General features: G+C 47.9%; 1 protein-coding gene across 50 annotated transcripts in view; it reads right to left on the bottom strand.

The window, feature by feature from the left end:
• LOC119957389 (calcium/calmodulin-dependent protein kinase type II subunit beta) overlaps positions 1 to 15,874 on the bottom strand; it is a 313,459-nt gene that overhangs the window by 117,408 nt on the left and 180,177 nt on the right. For all 50 annotated transcript variants that reach the window (XM_038785348.1, XM_038785350.1, XM_038785349.1 and 47 more), the window contains exon 8: positions 3,564 to 3,647. In XM_038785348.1, coding sequence (XP_038641276.1) covers positions 3,564 to 3,647 — 84 coding nt within the window. The remainder of the gene's footprint in view (positions 1 to 3,563; positions 3,648 to 15,874) is intronic.

Below are 15,874 nucleotides of genomic sequence, written 5' to 3'. Positions count from 1 at the left end.
AAGATGTGCAGGTTAGGTGGATTGGCCATGCTAAATTGCTCCTTAATTGGAAAAAAAATTAATAATTGTGTACTCTAAAATTTTTTTTTTTTTTAAATGGAACTTAATTCCAGAGGCAAGTTGAGAGTGACTGCCCTTGAGTGGCATCAATGAGCCCGGGGAAAACTGGAGTCAACGGGAATCAGGGGAAATCCCTCTGCTGGTTGGAGTCATACCTGGGACATTACTGTCCTCGGCCGAACCATCTTCAGCTGCTTCATCAATTATCTTCCTTCCAAGATATGGTCAGAAGTGGGAATATTTGCTGCTCATTGCACAATATTTGGCACCATTTGCGACTCCTCAGATACTGGAGCAATGCATGCCTAAATGCAGCACAACTGGGTGGCACAGTGGTTAGCACTGCTGCCTCATAGCTCCAGGGTTCCAGGTTCAATCCCGGTCTGGGGTGACTGTCTGTGCAGAGTCTGCACCTTCTCCCAGTGTCTGCGTGGGTTTCCTCCGGGTGCTCCAGTTTCCTCCCACAGTGCAAAGATTTGCAGGTTAGGTGGATTGGCCATTATAAATTGCCCCCGAGTTAGGTCGGGTTACAGGGATAGGGTGGAAGCCTGGACTTAAGTAGGCTGCTCTTTCCAAGGGCCAGTGTGGACTTGATGGGCCGAATGGCCTCTTTCTGCACTGTAAATTCTATGATCTGGCTTGTGCTGACAAGTGCCAAGGAACATTCGCACCCCACAGGTGACAGGCAATAACCATCTCCAATAAGAGGGAGTCTAATTATTGCCACTTGACATTCAGTGGTATTACCATTGGTGAATCCCCCACTATCAACATTCTGGGGGTTACCATTGATCACAAACAGAATTGGACTAGCCCTATTAAGACTGTGGCTACAAGAGCAGGTCAGAGGAATCCTGCAGCGAGAAACTTCCCTGACTCCCTAAAGCCTGTCCACCATATAAAAGGCACATCTCAGAAGTAAGGTAGAATGCTCTCTACTTTGCTGGATGAGTGCACTCAAGAAGCTTGGCACCATTCAGGACAAAGCAGCCCACTTGACTGGCACCCCTTGCGCCAAATAATCTCCACCGCCAACGAACAATGGCAGCAGTATGTACTATAAGACCAGAAGACACAGGAGCAGAATTAGGCCAGTCAGCCTATATAGTCTGATCCATCATTCAATCGTGGCTGATATGTTTCTCATCCCCATTCTTCTGCCTTCTCCCCATAACCCCTGATTTCCCATCTACAAGATGCACTGCAGGAACTCACCAGAACTCCTTAGCTAGCATCTTCCAAACCCACAACGACTACCATCTAAAAGGACAAGGGTAGCAGATACCATCAAATGCCGGTAGTCCCAGAACACCAATGCCTGCAAGTTGGTTGCCCTCCATCCTGACTTGTAAATATAATTGCTGTTCCTGCACTGTCACTGGGTCAAAATCCCAAAACTTTCTCCCTAACAGCATTGTGTGTGAGAATCTACACCACATAGGCTGCAGCAGTTGAAGAAGGCAGCTCACCACCACCTGCTCAAGGATAATTAGGGATGTGCAATAAATGCTGGTCTGGCCAGTGATGCCCACATCTCTGAAATGAATTTTTTAAAAAATAGTTGTGAAACATAAATGTTATAATGACCTATTTGGATGTTGCCTTTGCCCTCCGTCACAATTCGCCAAAAATTGCGCATGTAGTTGCTGATTTACTGGATGGTCGATGAGCCCTGGGATCAAATGCACATTTGTGTGGGATGGAGCTCAAATTTCATGTACATGTACATGTACAAGTACAACCGGTTGTGTTCTGTATTCTCTAAACCTTTGTTGACACCACGATCTTTCTGAATTGGAGTAACTTCATTGGACTTCAGTGGTATGACGTGCGAGAGAATATTGGGAGGACAAGTTTCTCACCAAGTGTTTCCCATAAACTGAGCTCTGAGGGGCCGAATGGTATACAGGTCAAGCTTTTATTGTTGAGGACTGTGGTGTGCAGACCCAATGGCTATTCTGCCCCTCCTGACACGTAACTAACAGACCGACTCAGTTTGAGGGGGTATCATAAGAGTCATAGAGGTTTGCAACATGGAAACAGGCCCTTCGGCCAATATGTCCATGCCGCCCAGTTTTCACTCCTAAGCTAGTCCCGCATTTGGCACATATCCCTCTATACCCATCGTATCCATTTAACTGTCTAAATGCTTTTTAAAAGACAAAACTGTACCGGCCTCAACTGCTGCCTCTGACAGCTCTTTCCAGATACTTAGCACCATCTGTTTAAAACTAGTGCCCCTCTGGACCCTTATGTATCTCTGCCCTCTCACTTAAACCTGTGCCCTCTAGTTTTAGACTCTCCTACTTTTGGGAAAAGATGTTGACTATCTACCTCATCTATGCTCCTCATTATTTTCTAGATGTCAAGAAGATCGGCCTCCTATGCGCCAAGGAAAAAGGTCTATCCAGCCTCTCCTTATAACTCAAACCATCAAGTCCCGGTAGCATTCTAGTAAATCTTTTTTACACTAGTTTCTAGTGTAATATAGTGGCGTGACCAGAACAAAGAACAGTACAGCACAGGAACAGTCCCTTCAGCCCTCCAAGCCTGTACCGGTCATGATACCACCCGTGGCCAAAACCCTCAGCACTTCCTTGTGCCGTATCCCTCTATGCTCACCCTATCCATGAGATGACTTAGGAATGCTGTTAATGTATCTGTTTGCACAACCTCCCCTAACAGCCCATCCCGGCACTCACAATCCGATGCAAAAAAAAAACATGCCTCACACATCTCCTCTAAACTTTGCCCCACAGACCTTAAACCTATTGCCCCCTTTTGACTGACTCATCCACCCTAGGAAAGAGTGCCTGCCCATTCACACTATCCATACCTCTGATAATCTTGTAGACCTCCTATCAGGTCACCCCTCAACCTCCGTCGTTCTAAAGCAGTCCGTGTCTATTGAGAACTGCACACTGTATTCCAAGTGTGGCCTTACTAATGTCTTGTACAAGTTCAACAAGACGTCCCGACTCCTGTATTCAATCATGATTAAAAAGTAAATACCAGAGAATGGTAACAGATAATTTCCATTGATTGCAATGGCAGAAAGTCTTATATGGGAACCAAACTTAATTTTGAGTCTGAGGAGAATCTTAACTTTGGCAGCGAGCCTTCCGTTAATATCTGTGGCACATTTCCCATATGCGACAAACAGTGCCACGAGAAAGTACTCAAATCACACCCTCTATTATTTGCCTCTTCCTCCGAGGAAAGCGCCTTTTGTCTGTTCCCAATACCTCTCCATAACAGCATGGTTGAGATCAGCACTTAGCTCAAGTGAGCAGCTGGCAAGGCTAACCTTTTACCTCATCCTCAAGGTGTAGATTACTGTTTTCCAAAGAAGAGTCATACTGGGTTCCAAACATGAACTCAATTTCTCTCTCCACTCATGCTGCCAGGCATGCTCAGTTTTTCCAGCATCTTATATTTTTATTTCAGATTTCCAGCATCTGCAATATTTTGTTTTCATGTTACAGTCTATGCCTTGTACTCACCACATGCCCAAATATCCACTGGCTTCCCATAGGCTTCTTTTCGAAGTACCTCGGGAGAGAGGTAGCCAGGTGTGCCTGCGAAACCTGCAGATGATAAGAAACGTGTTGTCAAATATTTTAAATAGGTTTCTCTCCAGAACCTATATACCCATATCTAATACATTTTCACCCAAATCTACATCTTGTAGATCGGACTGTACCGCATAGGAGTGTCAGGGACATTTGTCTCTCCAGAGATTCACTCTATCCTTTTCTTTTGAACATCTCTCTCAGAAACCTAGTCAGTGATGGTTCAACCCAACATCTTTCTTACTGGGCCGATACATGGTAGTTTAAAATTAATTTTCGAACTGCAAAAAAAAAAAAAAAAAAATCCCAGTTCAGTTAAGTAGCTTGATTCTGAAGCCTATCCAAATACAAGTTTGTACAACAAAATATTTCTCTTCTTCCCTTCTATTCTCAGTGTTCAGGTCAACTGCAGTTTGTCAGGCATTAAGGACAGGTGCAACTTGCCAGGCCTGATGCAAGTGGCATTGTGTTCGTCTGGTTGTTCCTGTAGCATTAGATTTCCAATGGTAAAGGCTGGGTGACATCAATGTCTGCATTTTCTTTGTTGATATTCTCTATCAATCTGCCTGATCTCAGGAAGGATGGGCTGGAGCCTGACCTAATCTTCACAGCTTCGTCCACTGTGGCCTTGACTTTCAGTTAAGGCTGGCTGATGCAGCATCATAGTTTGGGCTGTTGAACATTTTTGAGCTCCACAAAGTGAATGAAATCATTTTTCCAACTGAAAAAGCCGAGGCTTACGACGTCCTAAATGAGCAATACGGAGGAAAAATTAAAGAGAAACCCAAGCGAATGAACAATTAATGATGATCAGCTGGGACCAGGATGGGTTTTTAAAAAGCCCTGAGTTTGCAGCACGAAGGGAATATTGAAGGAAAGGTGCTGCAAAGAAAACAGTCGGGGTTGGCGCAGTTCGCCTTGATTTTGAACGATTATAATTCAGCGCAGCTCTCCCAATTTATCTATCGAGGTAATAGATAAAAGCAAAGTTGGTCAAATAGATTAGCTGATGCATTGGAGGTAATGTTAACCTAACCCACCCAGTGACAGGACTAGGTCATTCACAACAACATCTCAGTGTATCACTTTCGACTGCCAGAGGTTATCGAGTTAAGCCCCAGTTCCAGTGCAGTACTGGCAGAGGTGCTCTCAGGTAAAATCCACTGTGCAGCGTTTTTAACATTATAAAATATTCTGAAGTAGTTCACTGAAGTGAGAATAACCAGACAATGGTTGATGAATTGGGTGCAACGATTTAAGGCCAGGTCAAAAGGGTAGGTTGTGAGGAAGCCTTTGAAGGATGGGAGAAAGTACCGAAGGTGTTTAGGTGGAATGTTCGTGAGGAGAACAATGGCTCTTCCACTGAAGATAGGAAAGCTTGAAGGACGAAAGAGTACAGGAGGATGAAGCTAGGGTGGCAGGCTGAAGGGGGTGGCCGCAATAGTCATGAATGAGGCTATGCAGCAAAAAGGACAAGGGTTTGAAGTCTCAACATGGGAAAATGGTGTTTGATAAGTCAGTGTGGTAGCAGAGAACTAGAACTAGGCAGGACAGAGTCAGCATTAATGTGAAGGGTGAACCTTTTTTAGAAATGTTTAAAATATATTTAAAGTGTCCAATTCTTTTTTTACCACAAGTTAGGGGCAATTTAGCCAACTATGATGCAAATATCTCAGGCAGGGCTCCCGCAATTTCTACACTGCACATCTTTGGGTTGTGGGGGCAAAACCCACGCAAACACGGGGAGAATGTGCAAACTCCACATGAACAGTGACCCAGAGCCGGGATCGAACCTAGGACCTCGGCGCCGTGAAGCAGCAGTGCAAACCCACTGCACCACCGTGCTGCCCTAAGCATTACGATGTTGAGGAGTGACAGGTATATGACAAAAAGGAAGAGACAAGTTCCTGTTGGGGTGAAGGGCAAGGCTGGCAGGAGTAGGGAGGGCAAAAAGGGGGCATGAGGTCGCTTTGGCCAAGAGGATTAAGGTAAATCCAAAGGGATTCTTTAAATACATTGATGGAAAAAGAATAACGAGAGAGAGAACAGGACCCCTCGAACACCAAGGTGGACACATATGCGTTGTACCGCAGGAGATGGGCAAAGTTCGCAATGAATATTTCTCCCTTACGTTTACTGTGGAGAAAGACATGGAGACTTGGGAACCTGGGAAGGTCAGTGGCAATATATTGGGGACAGTTCGCATTACAGTAGAGGAGGTGATGGACGGATTAAAATGTATAACAGTGGATAAATCTCCTGGCCCTGACCAGGTATATCCAAGAACACTGCGTGAGACTAGAGAAGAAATTGCAGTAGCTCTGGCTGAGTTACTTGCATCATCGTTAGCCACAGGTGTGGCACCAGAAGACTGGAGGGTAGCAAATGTTGTGCCTTTTTTGAAGATGGGCTGCAAAGAAAAACTTGGGAATTAGAGACCGGTAAAGCCTAACATCTGTAGTGGGCAAGTTATCAAGAGAGGATTCTGAAGGATAAGATAAACAGGCATTTGGAAAGACAGGGTTTGATTAGAAAGTCAGCACGACTTTGTGCATGGGAGATCATGCCATACAATTTGTTTGAGTTTTTTGATGAAGTGACCAGGAAGGTTGAGGAGGGTAGGGCAGTAGACATAGTCTATATGGACTTCACTAAGGCCTTTGCTAAGGTTCCACATGGTAGGCTGCTCTGGAAGATTAGATCACTTGGAATCCAGGGAGAGCTGGCAAATTGGATATACAATTGGCTTGATGGTCGGAAACAGAGGCTAATGGTGGAAGGATGCTTGTCGGACTGGAGGTCTATGACTAATGGTGTGCCTCATGAGGTCAGTGCAAGGCCCATTGCTGTTTTTATTTATTTCACCGATTTGGATGAGAATTTACAAGGCATGATCAGTAAGTTTGCAGATGACACTAAAATAGGTGGTATTGTAGACAGTGAGGAAGGTTATCAAAAATTACAGCAGAATCTTGATGAGCTGAGGAAGTGAGCCAATAAATGGCAAATTGAGTTTAATACAGATAAGTGTGAGGTGGTTGCCTTTTGGAAAGTCACAACAAGGGAGGACTTGCACAGTGATACTCCTTGGGGAGTTTCGTTGGAGTTCAGGTGCACGGTTCTCTAAAGATGGAGTCACAGATAGATAGGGCAGTGAAGAAGGTTTTTGGCATGCTGGCCTTCATCAGTCAGGACATTGAGTATACAAATTTGGAAATAATGTTGCAATTGTACAGGACGTTGATGAGACCACACCTGGAGTATTGTGTTCAGTTTTGGTTGCCTTGCTAAAGGAAAGATGTTATTAAACTGGACAGAGTGCAGAAGAGATTTACAAGGCTGTTGCCAGGACTCAAGTGCCAAAGGAAGGGGTTGAGGCAGGGACATGAACATTTAAAAGGCACTTGGATAGGAAACGTTTAGAGGGATATGGGCCAAATATAGGCAAATAGGGTTAGCTTAAATGGGCTTTTTGGTTGTCATGGACCAGTTTGGGCCGAAGGGCCTGTAGATTCTATGTTTCTATAAGTTTTTGATTCTGTAAGCTACCATGCATGGATAAAGTTGTCATTGCAGGAAATGTGATTTCACTGGGATAGGCAAGTGTGAATTCAACCAGGGTCAGCACAACATGATTTCTTTAGCGAATGCAAAGTCTCCAAGTCAAGCAGTTTCTTACAGTCCTGCTGTGTTGAGTGCAGATAGGCCTCCGCTGAATCCGTGGATTGGATATTGCTCTATGATGTGATGCACAGGCTGACCTCCCCCACAGACATACAAGGGCTGCCACTAATGCTCCATCTGTGGAAGTTGGCCAAACAGGGGACATGGCCGGTCCTGAACCTGTTAAGGGTGGACCATTCTTTCCTCGGAAGGATGAAATCAGGTAGCTGTTAGGTTGGGTTTGAGACCAGATACTTTTTTGTCATGTTCAATGATGCTCATTCATTTCTCCAGGTGTAATTTGCATTGAAGTCCTGTGTGGGAGGGTTTTTCCAAATGGGCTTTTATGATGGGAGCTGTACCTCATGTGGGCTGAACTTTTTCTATCATTTTGTGAGTCGTTGCAAGTCAGCGGATATGTGAAAGAGTGATGTTTTCCAGGACAGGGTGCATTCAGCTCAGTGTCAACTCTTGTGTGTTGTGTGCGCGCGCACAAGCGCGTGTGTATGATCTTGACCAAACCGGCGCAGTATTCAGAACCCCATATTGAGCCGGCTCGTTTGGCAATCAAGATGTTCCTGCACTTGACCTTGGCTGCAGTTGTTTGTAGATGTTCCTGGAAGGTTAACGTCCCAGCTAAGGTAAGTTGTATCCATTCATTTCTATGTTAAGCTCTTTACTGGCTTTTGCATTGTAAAGATGAAATAAGCTGGAGATTGTTTTTACAGGGCTCGGTTTGAGTCAGCATGTGCTACGGTATCATTAAAGTTTTGGAAAGTCTTCATTTTGGGTCCAGTACAAGGTGTCGAAGCTGGGGCTTCAGTTGCAAGTCAGATGTCATCAGCATACATGAATTTTAGGGTAGTTTTTGGAAAATCATTTGTGTCCAAATTGAGCAGGATTGGAGACAGTACTGAATCTTGGGGGGAGTCCATTTGTTTGTCGTTTCCATGTATTTATAGCCTGTCCAAGGTGAAGTCTGAACCTTCGATTGTTCAACAGTGTTCTATGCTTTTAGTTATCCGGGGCAAAGGGCCCGTTCTAGCTTCAAGAGGTGGTCATGTACCAAATGATGTTTCAGGCGGCTGTGAGGTTGAGGAACATAGGACCTGTTCCATTGTGCTGCAGTCCTTGCAGAACTCAGCTTGGTCGATGCCAAGGGCTTCTTATACAAATAGGGATATGTACTAAAGGATAAGGCATTCAAGGATATAATGGCCTAAAAGGAGAGAGACTGAATAGGAGCTAGCTGTACGTCTGGGGTCTTTTCCGAGTTTTGGTATGATGATTATTTTTTGCTGTCCCCATTTCTTCGGACTGGTGATGGCATTTATGACCAGTGTGTGAAACTGCGTCCCCAAGAGATTGGGGCCCCAGGTGTTTAATAAATTCTGGCACGATGCTGGCATATCCTGCTGTCTTGCCACACTTTCAGTAAGAGCTACTTTAGTTCTGCAACCTCAAAGGGGACGGTACCGATGTCTTATCTGTATTGCTGATGTTGTTATAGTTCACCCTAGAGGTTTCTTTTGGTCTTTTTGTCCAGGGGTGCCTTAGCTATGGCAAGCAGGTGGCTCAAAACGTGGTTGGGACTAACTGAGGGGTGGCTTTGAGTGGGCGGATTTTGGGCTGCTCCAAGGTGATGGATTAGGCTATAGCACTTCCTGCTGGAGTGTGTAAAGTTTAGCTCTGCTATAATTTCCTCCTACTTGGTGCGGTGTGTGGCATCGAGGGACTCCATCAGATGGTCTCCTACCTCCGGTTCCCTGATGCTCAATATGCCTTTAGGAGAACAGCACTTTCTTCATCTAAGCATGGGACATTGATGGGTTGGTAGCCTCGGGGAATTGCCATGCAGGCTGCTTTGTAGATGTCACCACAGCGACGGTTAAATGCTTTGTCAACTCTGATGTTTCATAGTGGGTTTATTCAGATGCTGCATTCCAAGGTTTCATTGTACCTTGTCCAGCTGGTTTTCTGGACCTTCCTGGACGCCCACTCTTCAAGCGCTTCACCATCACCATCCAGTACTAGGTATCTCCAGTCTGAAGAGTGACCAAAGTTCCCCAGATAGGGTGGGAAGGTTGGGCAAAACATGCTATTCCCAGCTGGTGCTTGGGGGCTTGAAGACATTGGCGATGTGGAATCCACCTTTAAAATGTGAGAGTAAGTGGTAATTGCCAGATTATTTGTTGAAGAAATATCGGTTCGGACATAGGTTGCATATGTTTGGCATAAGTGGTAGCCGGGGAGATGGTAGAATTTGATGGTATAACAGCTTGCTTCTTTTGTTCCCATGCAGGCAAATTAAACCAATATTGTATTGAGCAGCAATAAGGTTTCGTTTGGCTGCCAACAGGGCCGGGATTCTCCCTTACCCGGCGGGATGGAGTGGCGGGAACCACTCCAGCGTCGGGTCGCCCCAAAGGTGCGGTTTCTCCGCACCTTTCGGGGCCAAGCCCTAACCTTGAGGGGCTAGGCCCTTGCCGGAGTGGTTTGCGCCACGCCAGCCAGGGCTCAAGGGACTTCGCCGGCCGGCGGAAGTCCGCGCATGCGCCGGAGAATCAGCGGCTGCTGACGTCAACCCCACGCATGCGCAGGGGTCACTTCCGCGTCCGCCATCGTGAAGGCTATGGCCAACGCGGAAGGAAAAGAGTGCCCCCATGGCACAGGCCCGCCCGCTGATCGGTGGGCCCCGATCGCGGGCCAGGCCACGGTGGGGGCACCCCCTGGAGCCAGATCCCCCCCGCACCGCCAGTCCCGCCGGTAAGCGAAGTGTTTTGATTCCCGCCGGCGGGACCGGCATGACAGCAGCGGAACTTCAGCCCATCGCGGGCCAGAGTATCGCTGGGGGGGGGGGCGCCAACAGGCACGGCACGATTCCCGCCCCCCACCGAATCTCTGGTGCGGGAGACGGCGGGGGCGGGATTCACGCCGCCCCCCAGCGATTCTCCGACCCGGCGGGGGGTCAGTGAATCCAGCCCCAGGTTCTCAATGTTCATTTTGAAGATTTGGATAACAATGTACTGCAATGTAATTTTGGGGCCGTTTTTCATTGTTTGTTTGGGAATTTGACTCAGCTTCCTTGGGTGGACTTTTCTCAGCTACCTCAGGGAAGCCTCAGTACTGACAGGGGTGTGACGTGAATTCTGATTCACTGCTCCAGTGGTGGACCAAGATAGGTGGTATGGATAGATTCTTTTAAAAAAAAAAACTTTTATTCAAATATAGGTAGATTCATGCTGCACAATCGAGATCAAGGAGGACATCTGTCTATAACCAGTGTAATCACCCTCAGGTGATTTTATGGAAGGAACCATTGTTAAAAATAATGTACATGAATTTGCTTTCATGGCAATTGAAAGGCAGCAGGCACAAATGATAAACCTGATGAAACACAGGCACCATATGATGCTGAAAATGCCAAAGACAGATCACAACAAATCATGTACAAAAATAAAATTTTTGAAAGGCTTGACAAGAAAGACTTTGATCTTTTGCAAAGCTCAATCGCAACCCTGAACCACATCAACAAAAACGGTGTGGATACTTGATGCACAAATTGAAAATTATAAACTCTTTGACGTATGACTTCAGTTACCCAGAACAGATCATGGAACATAAAACAACTCAATGCCAAATGCACACATCATTATCATCTCATATGTGACATTTCGCAGCTTTACAAGTCAAAGTCAAGTTAGATAACCAAGACACAACACTGCCTTGTTATGTGGATTGCCTTCAATCCAGAGACAAAAGATTGTTAGCCACATTTATTCACAATATAGTGAACAGTTATGGAAATTCCATTTGTGGAGGAGGTGTGATGTGTGATGTCCTTGCAAGGACAGTGCAGAACCTGTTGAGTGCAGACCACTTTCTGAGGGAGATTGAACCCTGGAGATCACTCACCAGATCTTTGACGGTGATACTGGTGTCATCCCAGAAGTGCCATTCGTTCTTTTTTGTTAAAACCTGCACTGTTCAAAGCATTTGCAGAGCTACAGAAGGATTTGAATGATTTGAGTCGCATATTCAATAGTTCTGAAATTCTTCAAAAACTGATAGTTCTAGATTGGCATCAATATGGTCAAACTCTTGAAGTATATCAGGAGGCGAGATATTAGTCAGCATGAGGAGCCATTGTAGAAGCATTGGTTTCAGCTCACTGAGACGACAACCTTCACGTGGCCCGGATGGGACCTATACCATTTTCTGTACGTCATTGTTTGAACTTAACATGCCGGGTACATGAAGACATGAAGAACATGTATATATTTTGGCCTTCACATTCTCAGGATGTCCCAAAGTGCTTTGGCGTGAACAAAATATTTTTCAAGCATAAGTGCTTTTCCGGAGTGGGACTAGAAGCCATGACCTTTGACGAGAGACATCAAAGTGCTGCCACTGAGCCAAGACTGACACATCATCCAAGACCGCTGTCAATCGAGATGGGGACAGAGCAATGTAATCAGGAGGCTCACCAGCTACACTGGAAGCCAATGGACATGATCTGGGATTCAACAGGTGACGTCGAGGTACTGAGGTAACTGGTTGAGAAGCTAGCAGAGTACATAATTAATTAGCAAATAAAAACTTGCAAGGTCGGTAGAAGTTGAAATTCACGGGCATTGTCAAAAGATCCCGTGGCACTATTTGAGAAAGATCTCTCTTTGAAGAGGAATGCAAGGGCCATTTCTGTTGATTCCCTGCTTTCCTATTTCTTTTATTTTGTTGTTATCGTTTTTCGTCCATGGATCTTTGAACAGAGGAAGCGAGGAACAAAAGTTGCAAAATAGTACTTTACTGTAAAGTTTTAGTTTTTGAACAGAAGAACTCAGACTTTCTGGCACCTGAGATATTGGAGGGATTCGGTTTGATTGGTTGGCTGCTGGCCAATAGATTAGCCAAGGACAATATTCTGCCCAGCAACAGACAGTGATTAGGTCCTGCCAGGTGGGGTATTTTCAAACAACCAAGAGAAAGCTCCTGGATGCTGAGAGAAGAGATTGTGTGTTGCTCTCTCTCCTTTCTCCCAAATGTTTTCTGCCTGCTGGTTTTGAGTCTGCAGAGAAGTCTTGAGACCCTGATAAATGTACAGTGAAAACCATTACAGACCAGAAGCAAAGACATCCAACTAGAGGTCTGGACTAAAGAAAAGTCTAACTTGTACATTTAGAATGATTTTTTTTTACACCCCTCTTTCCCCTCTATAGAACAGTACAGCACAGAACAGGCCCTTCGGCCCTCAATGTTGTGCCGAGCCATGATCACCCTACTCAAACCCACGTATCCACCCTATCCCCATAACTCAACAACCCCCCCCCCCTAACCTTACTTTTATTAGGACACTACGGGCAATTTAGCATGGCCAATCCACCTAACCCGCACATCTTTGGACTGTGGGAGGAAACCGGAGCACCCGGAGGAAACCAATGCACACAGGGGGAGGACGTGCAGACTCCACACAGACAGTGACCCAGCCGGGAATCGAACCTGGGACCCTGGAGCTGTGAAGCATTTATGCTAACCACCATGCTACCCTGCTGCCTCTATGTTTGTCTGACTTGTGTGTGCAGAGATGGGGGGATCAAGTGGGGCTGGAATTGACTGCGCACTAGCCCAGGGTGTCGTAACAACATAACATTGACAGAATGAGAACTGATTTCATTGCATATTACAGAGAGTGGTGACAAATGGAAAAGAATTGCCAATAATTGGAGTAGCTCCTAGAAATTTTGTTGAATTATAGAATCCTTATAGTACAGAAGGAGACCATTCAGACTTCCGGTTGCGGCGATGCAGTGCTAAGCCGCACGTTCGGTAGCTCCCACTATTTTTAGACTTTCGGGCTCTTTTAAGGGCCCGCAACGGCGCTGATTTGGCTTTTCCCCGGGTGGGAATGCAGCCTCTGTGCTTGGCGGCCGGTGGATGGGCTGGACAAGAAGTGGAGCGACCAGAAAATCGACTTTACAGCAGAAAGGACAAGATGGCGGCGGGCGGGGAACCGGCAGCGTGGCAGCAGTGGGCGAGGGAGCAGCAGGAGCTGTTGCTGCGCTCCTTCCAGGAACTAAAAGCTGAGATCCTGGAGCCGTTAAGGCATCGCTGGATAGGCTCGGGGCGACTAGACGGCTCAGGCTGCGGAGTTGCAGCAGAAGGCTTCGGAGAACGAGGACGAACTCCTGGGCCTGGCGGTGAAGGTGGAGTCGCACGTGGTGCTTCACAAGAAATGGTTGCCAAGGATGGAGGAGATGGTGAATCGCTCCCGCCGGAAGAACCTGCGGATTTTGGGCCTCCCGGAGGGGCTGGAAGGTTCGGATTTGGGGGCCTACGTGGTCCTGATGCTGAACTCGTTGATGGGTGTGGGGTCGTTCCGGGGACCTCTGCAGCTGGAGAGTGCCCATCGGGTGCTGCTGCGGAAGCCCAGGCCCAACGAACCGCCCAGGGCGGTGCTGGTCTGATTTCAACGCTTGGTCGACCGTCAGTGTGTGCTTCGTTGGGCGAAGAGGGAGAGGAGTAGCAAGTGGGAGAATACGGAGATCAGGATCTACCAGGACTGGAGTGTGGAGGTGGCGAAGAGAAGGGCTGGGTTTAACCGGACGAAGGCAGTGCTCTACAAGAAGGGAGTCAAGTTTGGCCTGTTACAGCCGGCATGCCTGTGGGTCACTTATGAAGACCGCCAACTTTATTTTGATTCCCCGGAGGAGGCCTGGGCTTATGTCCAGACAGAGAAGCTGGACTTGAACTGAGGACTGGGGGCTGGGGAACGTTGTACACAGCCCGGAGGCTTTGTCCTCCTTGATATCCTTTCGCTTTATCGGTTCTATTGGACGATGTTATTTGCTGTTCTGCTTTTTCTTTTCTGCTTTTCGGGACTGTTATCTGTTTACTTGGGTGTTTTATCATATCATGTTGGAATTTTTATTTTATTATTTCACTGGTTGAGAGTTTGGGTGGGGTTCGCAGCCCTGTTGGGTCATGTGCCTGTCCTCCCGCGTTTTGGGTCGGGGGGGCGGGGCTTCGGATGGAGGCGCGGGCTTTTCTCCCACGCTGGAGAAGCAGGGGGCGGGGACGACATTGGGGGAATGGTTGTGTGACACTGGGGAGGGTCATTGGGGTGGCGGGAGCAGCCGGGGTCAGCAGGAGTCGGCTGACTTACGGAAGTACAATGGAAGGGGTTACGCAGCTAGGGGGGGCCCTAGCTTTGGGGGGGGGGGGGGGGGGTACCGGGTTGCTTCTGGAATGGCCAAGAAGGAGCTGAAACAGGTAGAGGGGGTCGGCATGGGGGTCTGTCGCTGTGGGGAACGGGCTGAGCGGAGGGCGCAGGCACGTGGCGGATTATGGAAGGGTGATGGCTAGTCGACGGGGGAGGGGAATAGGTGGCCCTCCGATCCGGCTGATCACCTGTGAATGTGAGGGGACTGAATGGGCCGGTCAAACTGTCCCGCGTGTTCGCGCACCTGAGGGGGCTGAAGGCGGACATGGCCATGCTTCAGGAGACGCACCTGAAGGTGGCAGATCAGGTTAGGTTGAGGAAGGGGTGGGTGGGCCAAGTGTTTCATTCGGGGCTCGATGCAAAAAACCAGGGGGGGTGGCGATCCTGGTGGGGAAGAGGGTGTCGTTTGAGGCGTTGAGTGTGGTGGCAGACAGCGGCGGGAGGTACGTGATGGTGAGCGGCAAGCTGCAAGGGGAGCGGGTGGTGCTGGGGGGGGATTTCAGCACGGTGCTGGATCCACCACTGGATCAATCCAGTTCCAGGACGGGTAGGAGGCCTGCGACAGCTTAGGTGCTGAGGGGGTTTATGGACCATGGGGGGGGGTGGATCCATGGAGGTTCGCGAGGCCGAGGGCCAGGGAATTTTCATACTTCTCCCATGTGCATAAGGCCTATTCCCGGATCGATTTTTACGTTATGAGTAGTGCGCTGATTGCGAGGGTAGTAGTCGGGGAAGGGTTCCCGGTTGAATTTTACAAGACGTATGCAGACCTGCTGAGCCCCCTGTTGGTTAGGACCTTTAACGAGGCAAGGGAAGGGGGGGCTTTTCCCCCGATGATGTCTCGGGCGCTGATCTCCTTGATTCTTAAGCGAGACAAGGATCCCCTGCAGTGTGGGTCATACAGGCCGATCTCACTTTTGAATGTGGACGCCAAGTTGTTGGCAAAGATCTTAGCCACGAGGATAGAGGATTGTGTGCTGCAGGTTATCCACGAGGATCAAACGGGGTTTGTGAAGGGGAGGCAGCTGAACACTAATATACGGAGGCTCTTGAACGTTATCATGATGCCGCTGGTAGAAGGGGAGGCGGAGATAGTGGTGGTGCTGGATGCGGAGAATGCCTTTGATAGGGTCGAGTGGGGGTACTTGTGGGAGGTGCTGGAAAGGTTCGGGTTTGTCAGTTGGGTGGGGCTGTTGTATGAGGCCCCGATGGGGAGCGTGGCCACGAATAAGAGGAGGTCGGAGTATTTTCGACTATACCGAGGGACGAGGCAGGGGTCCCCCCTGTCCCCCCTACATTTTGCGCTGGCAATCGAGCCCCTGGCTATGGCGCTGAGGGAGTCGGGGAATTGGAGGGGGAT

The sequence above is a fragment of the Scyliorhinus canicula genome, chromosome 26, assembly GCF_902713615.1.
Source record: "Scyliorhinus canicula chromosome 26, sScyCan1.1, whole genome shotgun sequence".
NCBI lineage: Eukaryota > Metazoa > Chordata > Chondrichthyes > Carcharhiniformes > Scyliorhinidae > Scyliorhinus > Scyliorhinus canicula.
This window is presented reverse-complemented; position numbering and strand designations above follow the sequence as displayed.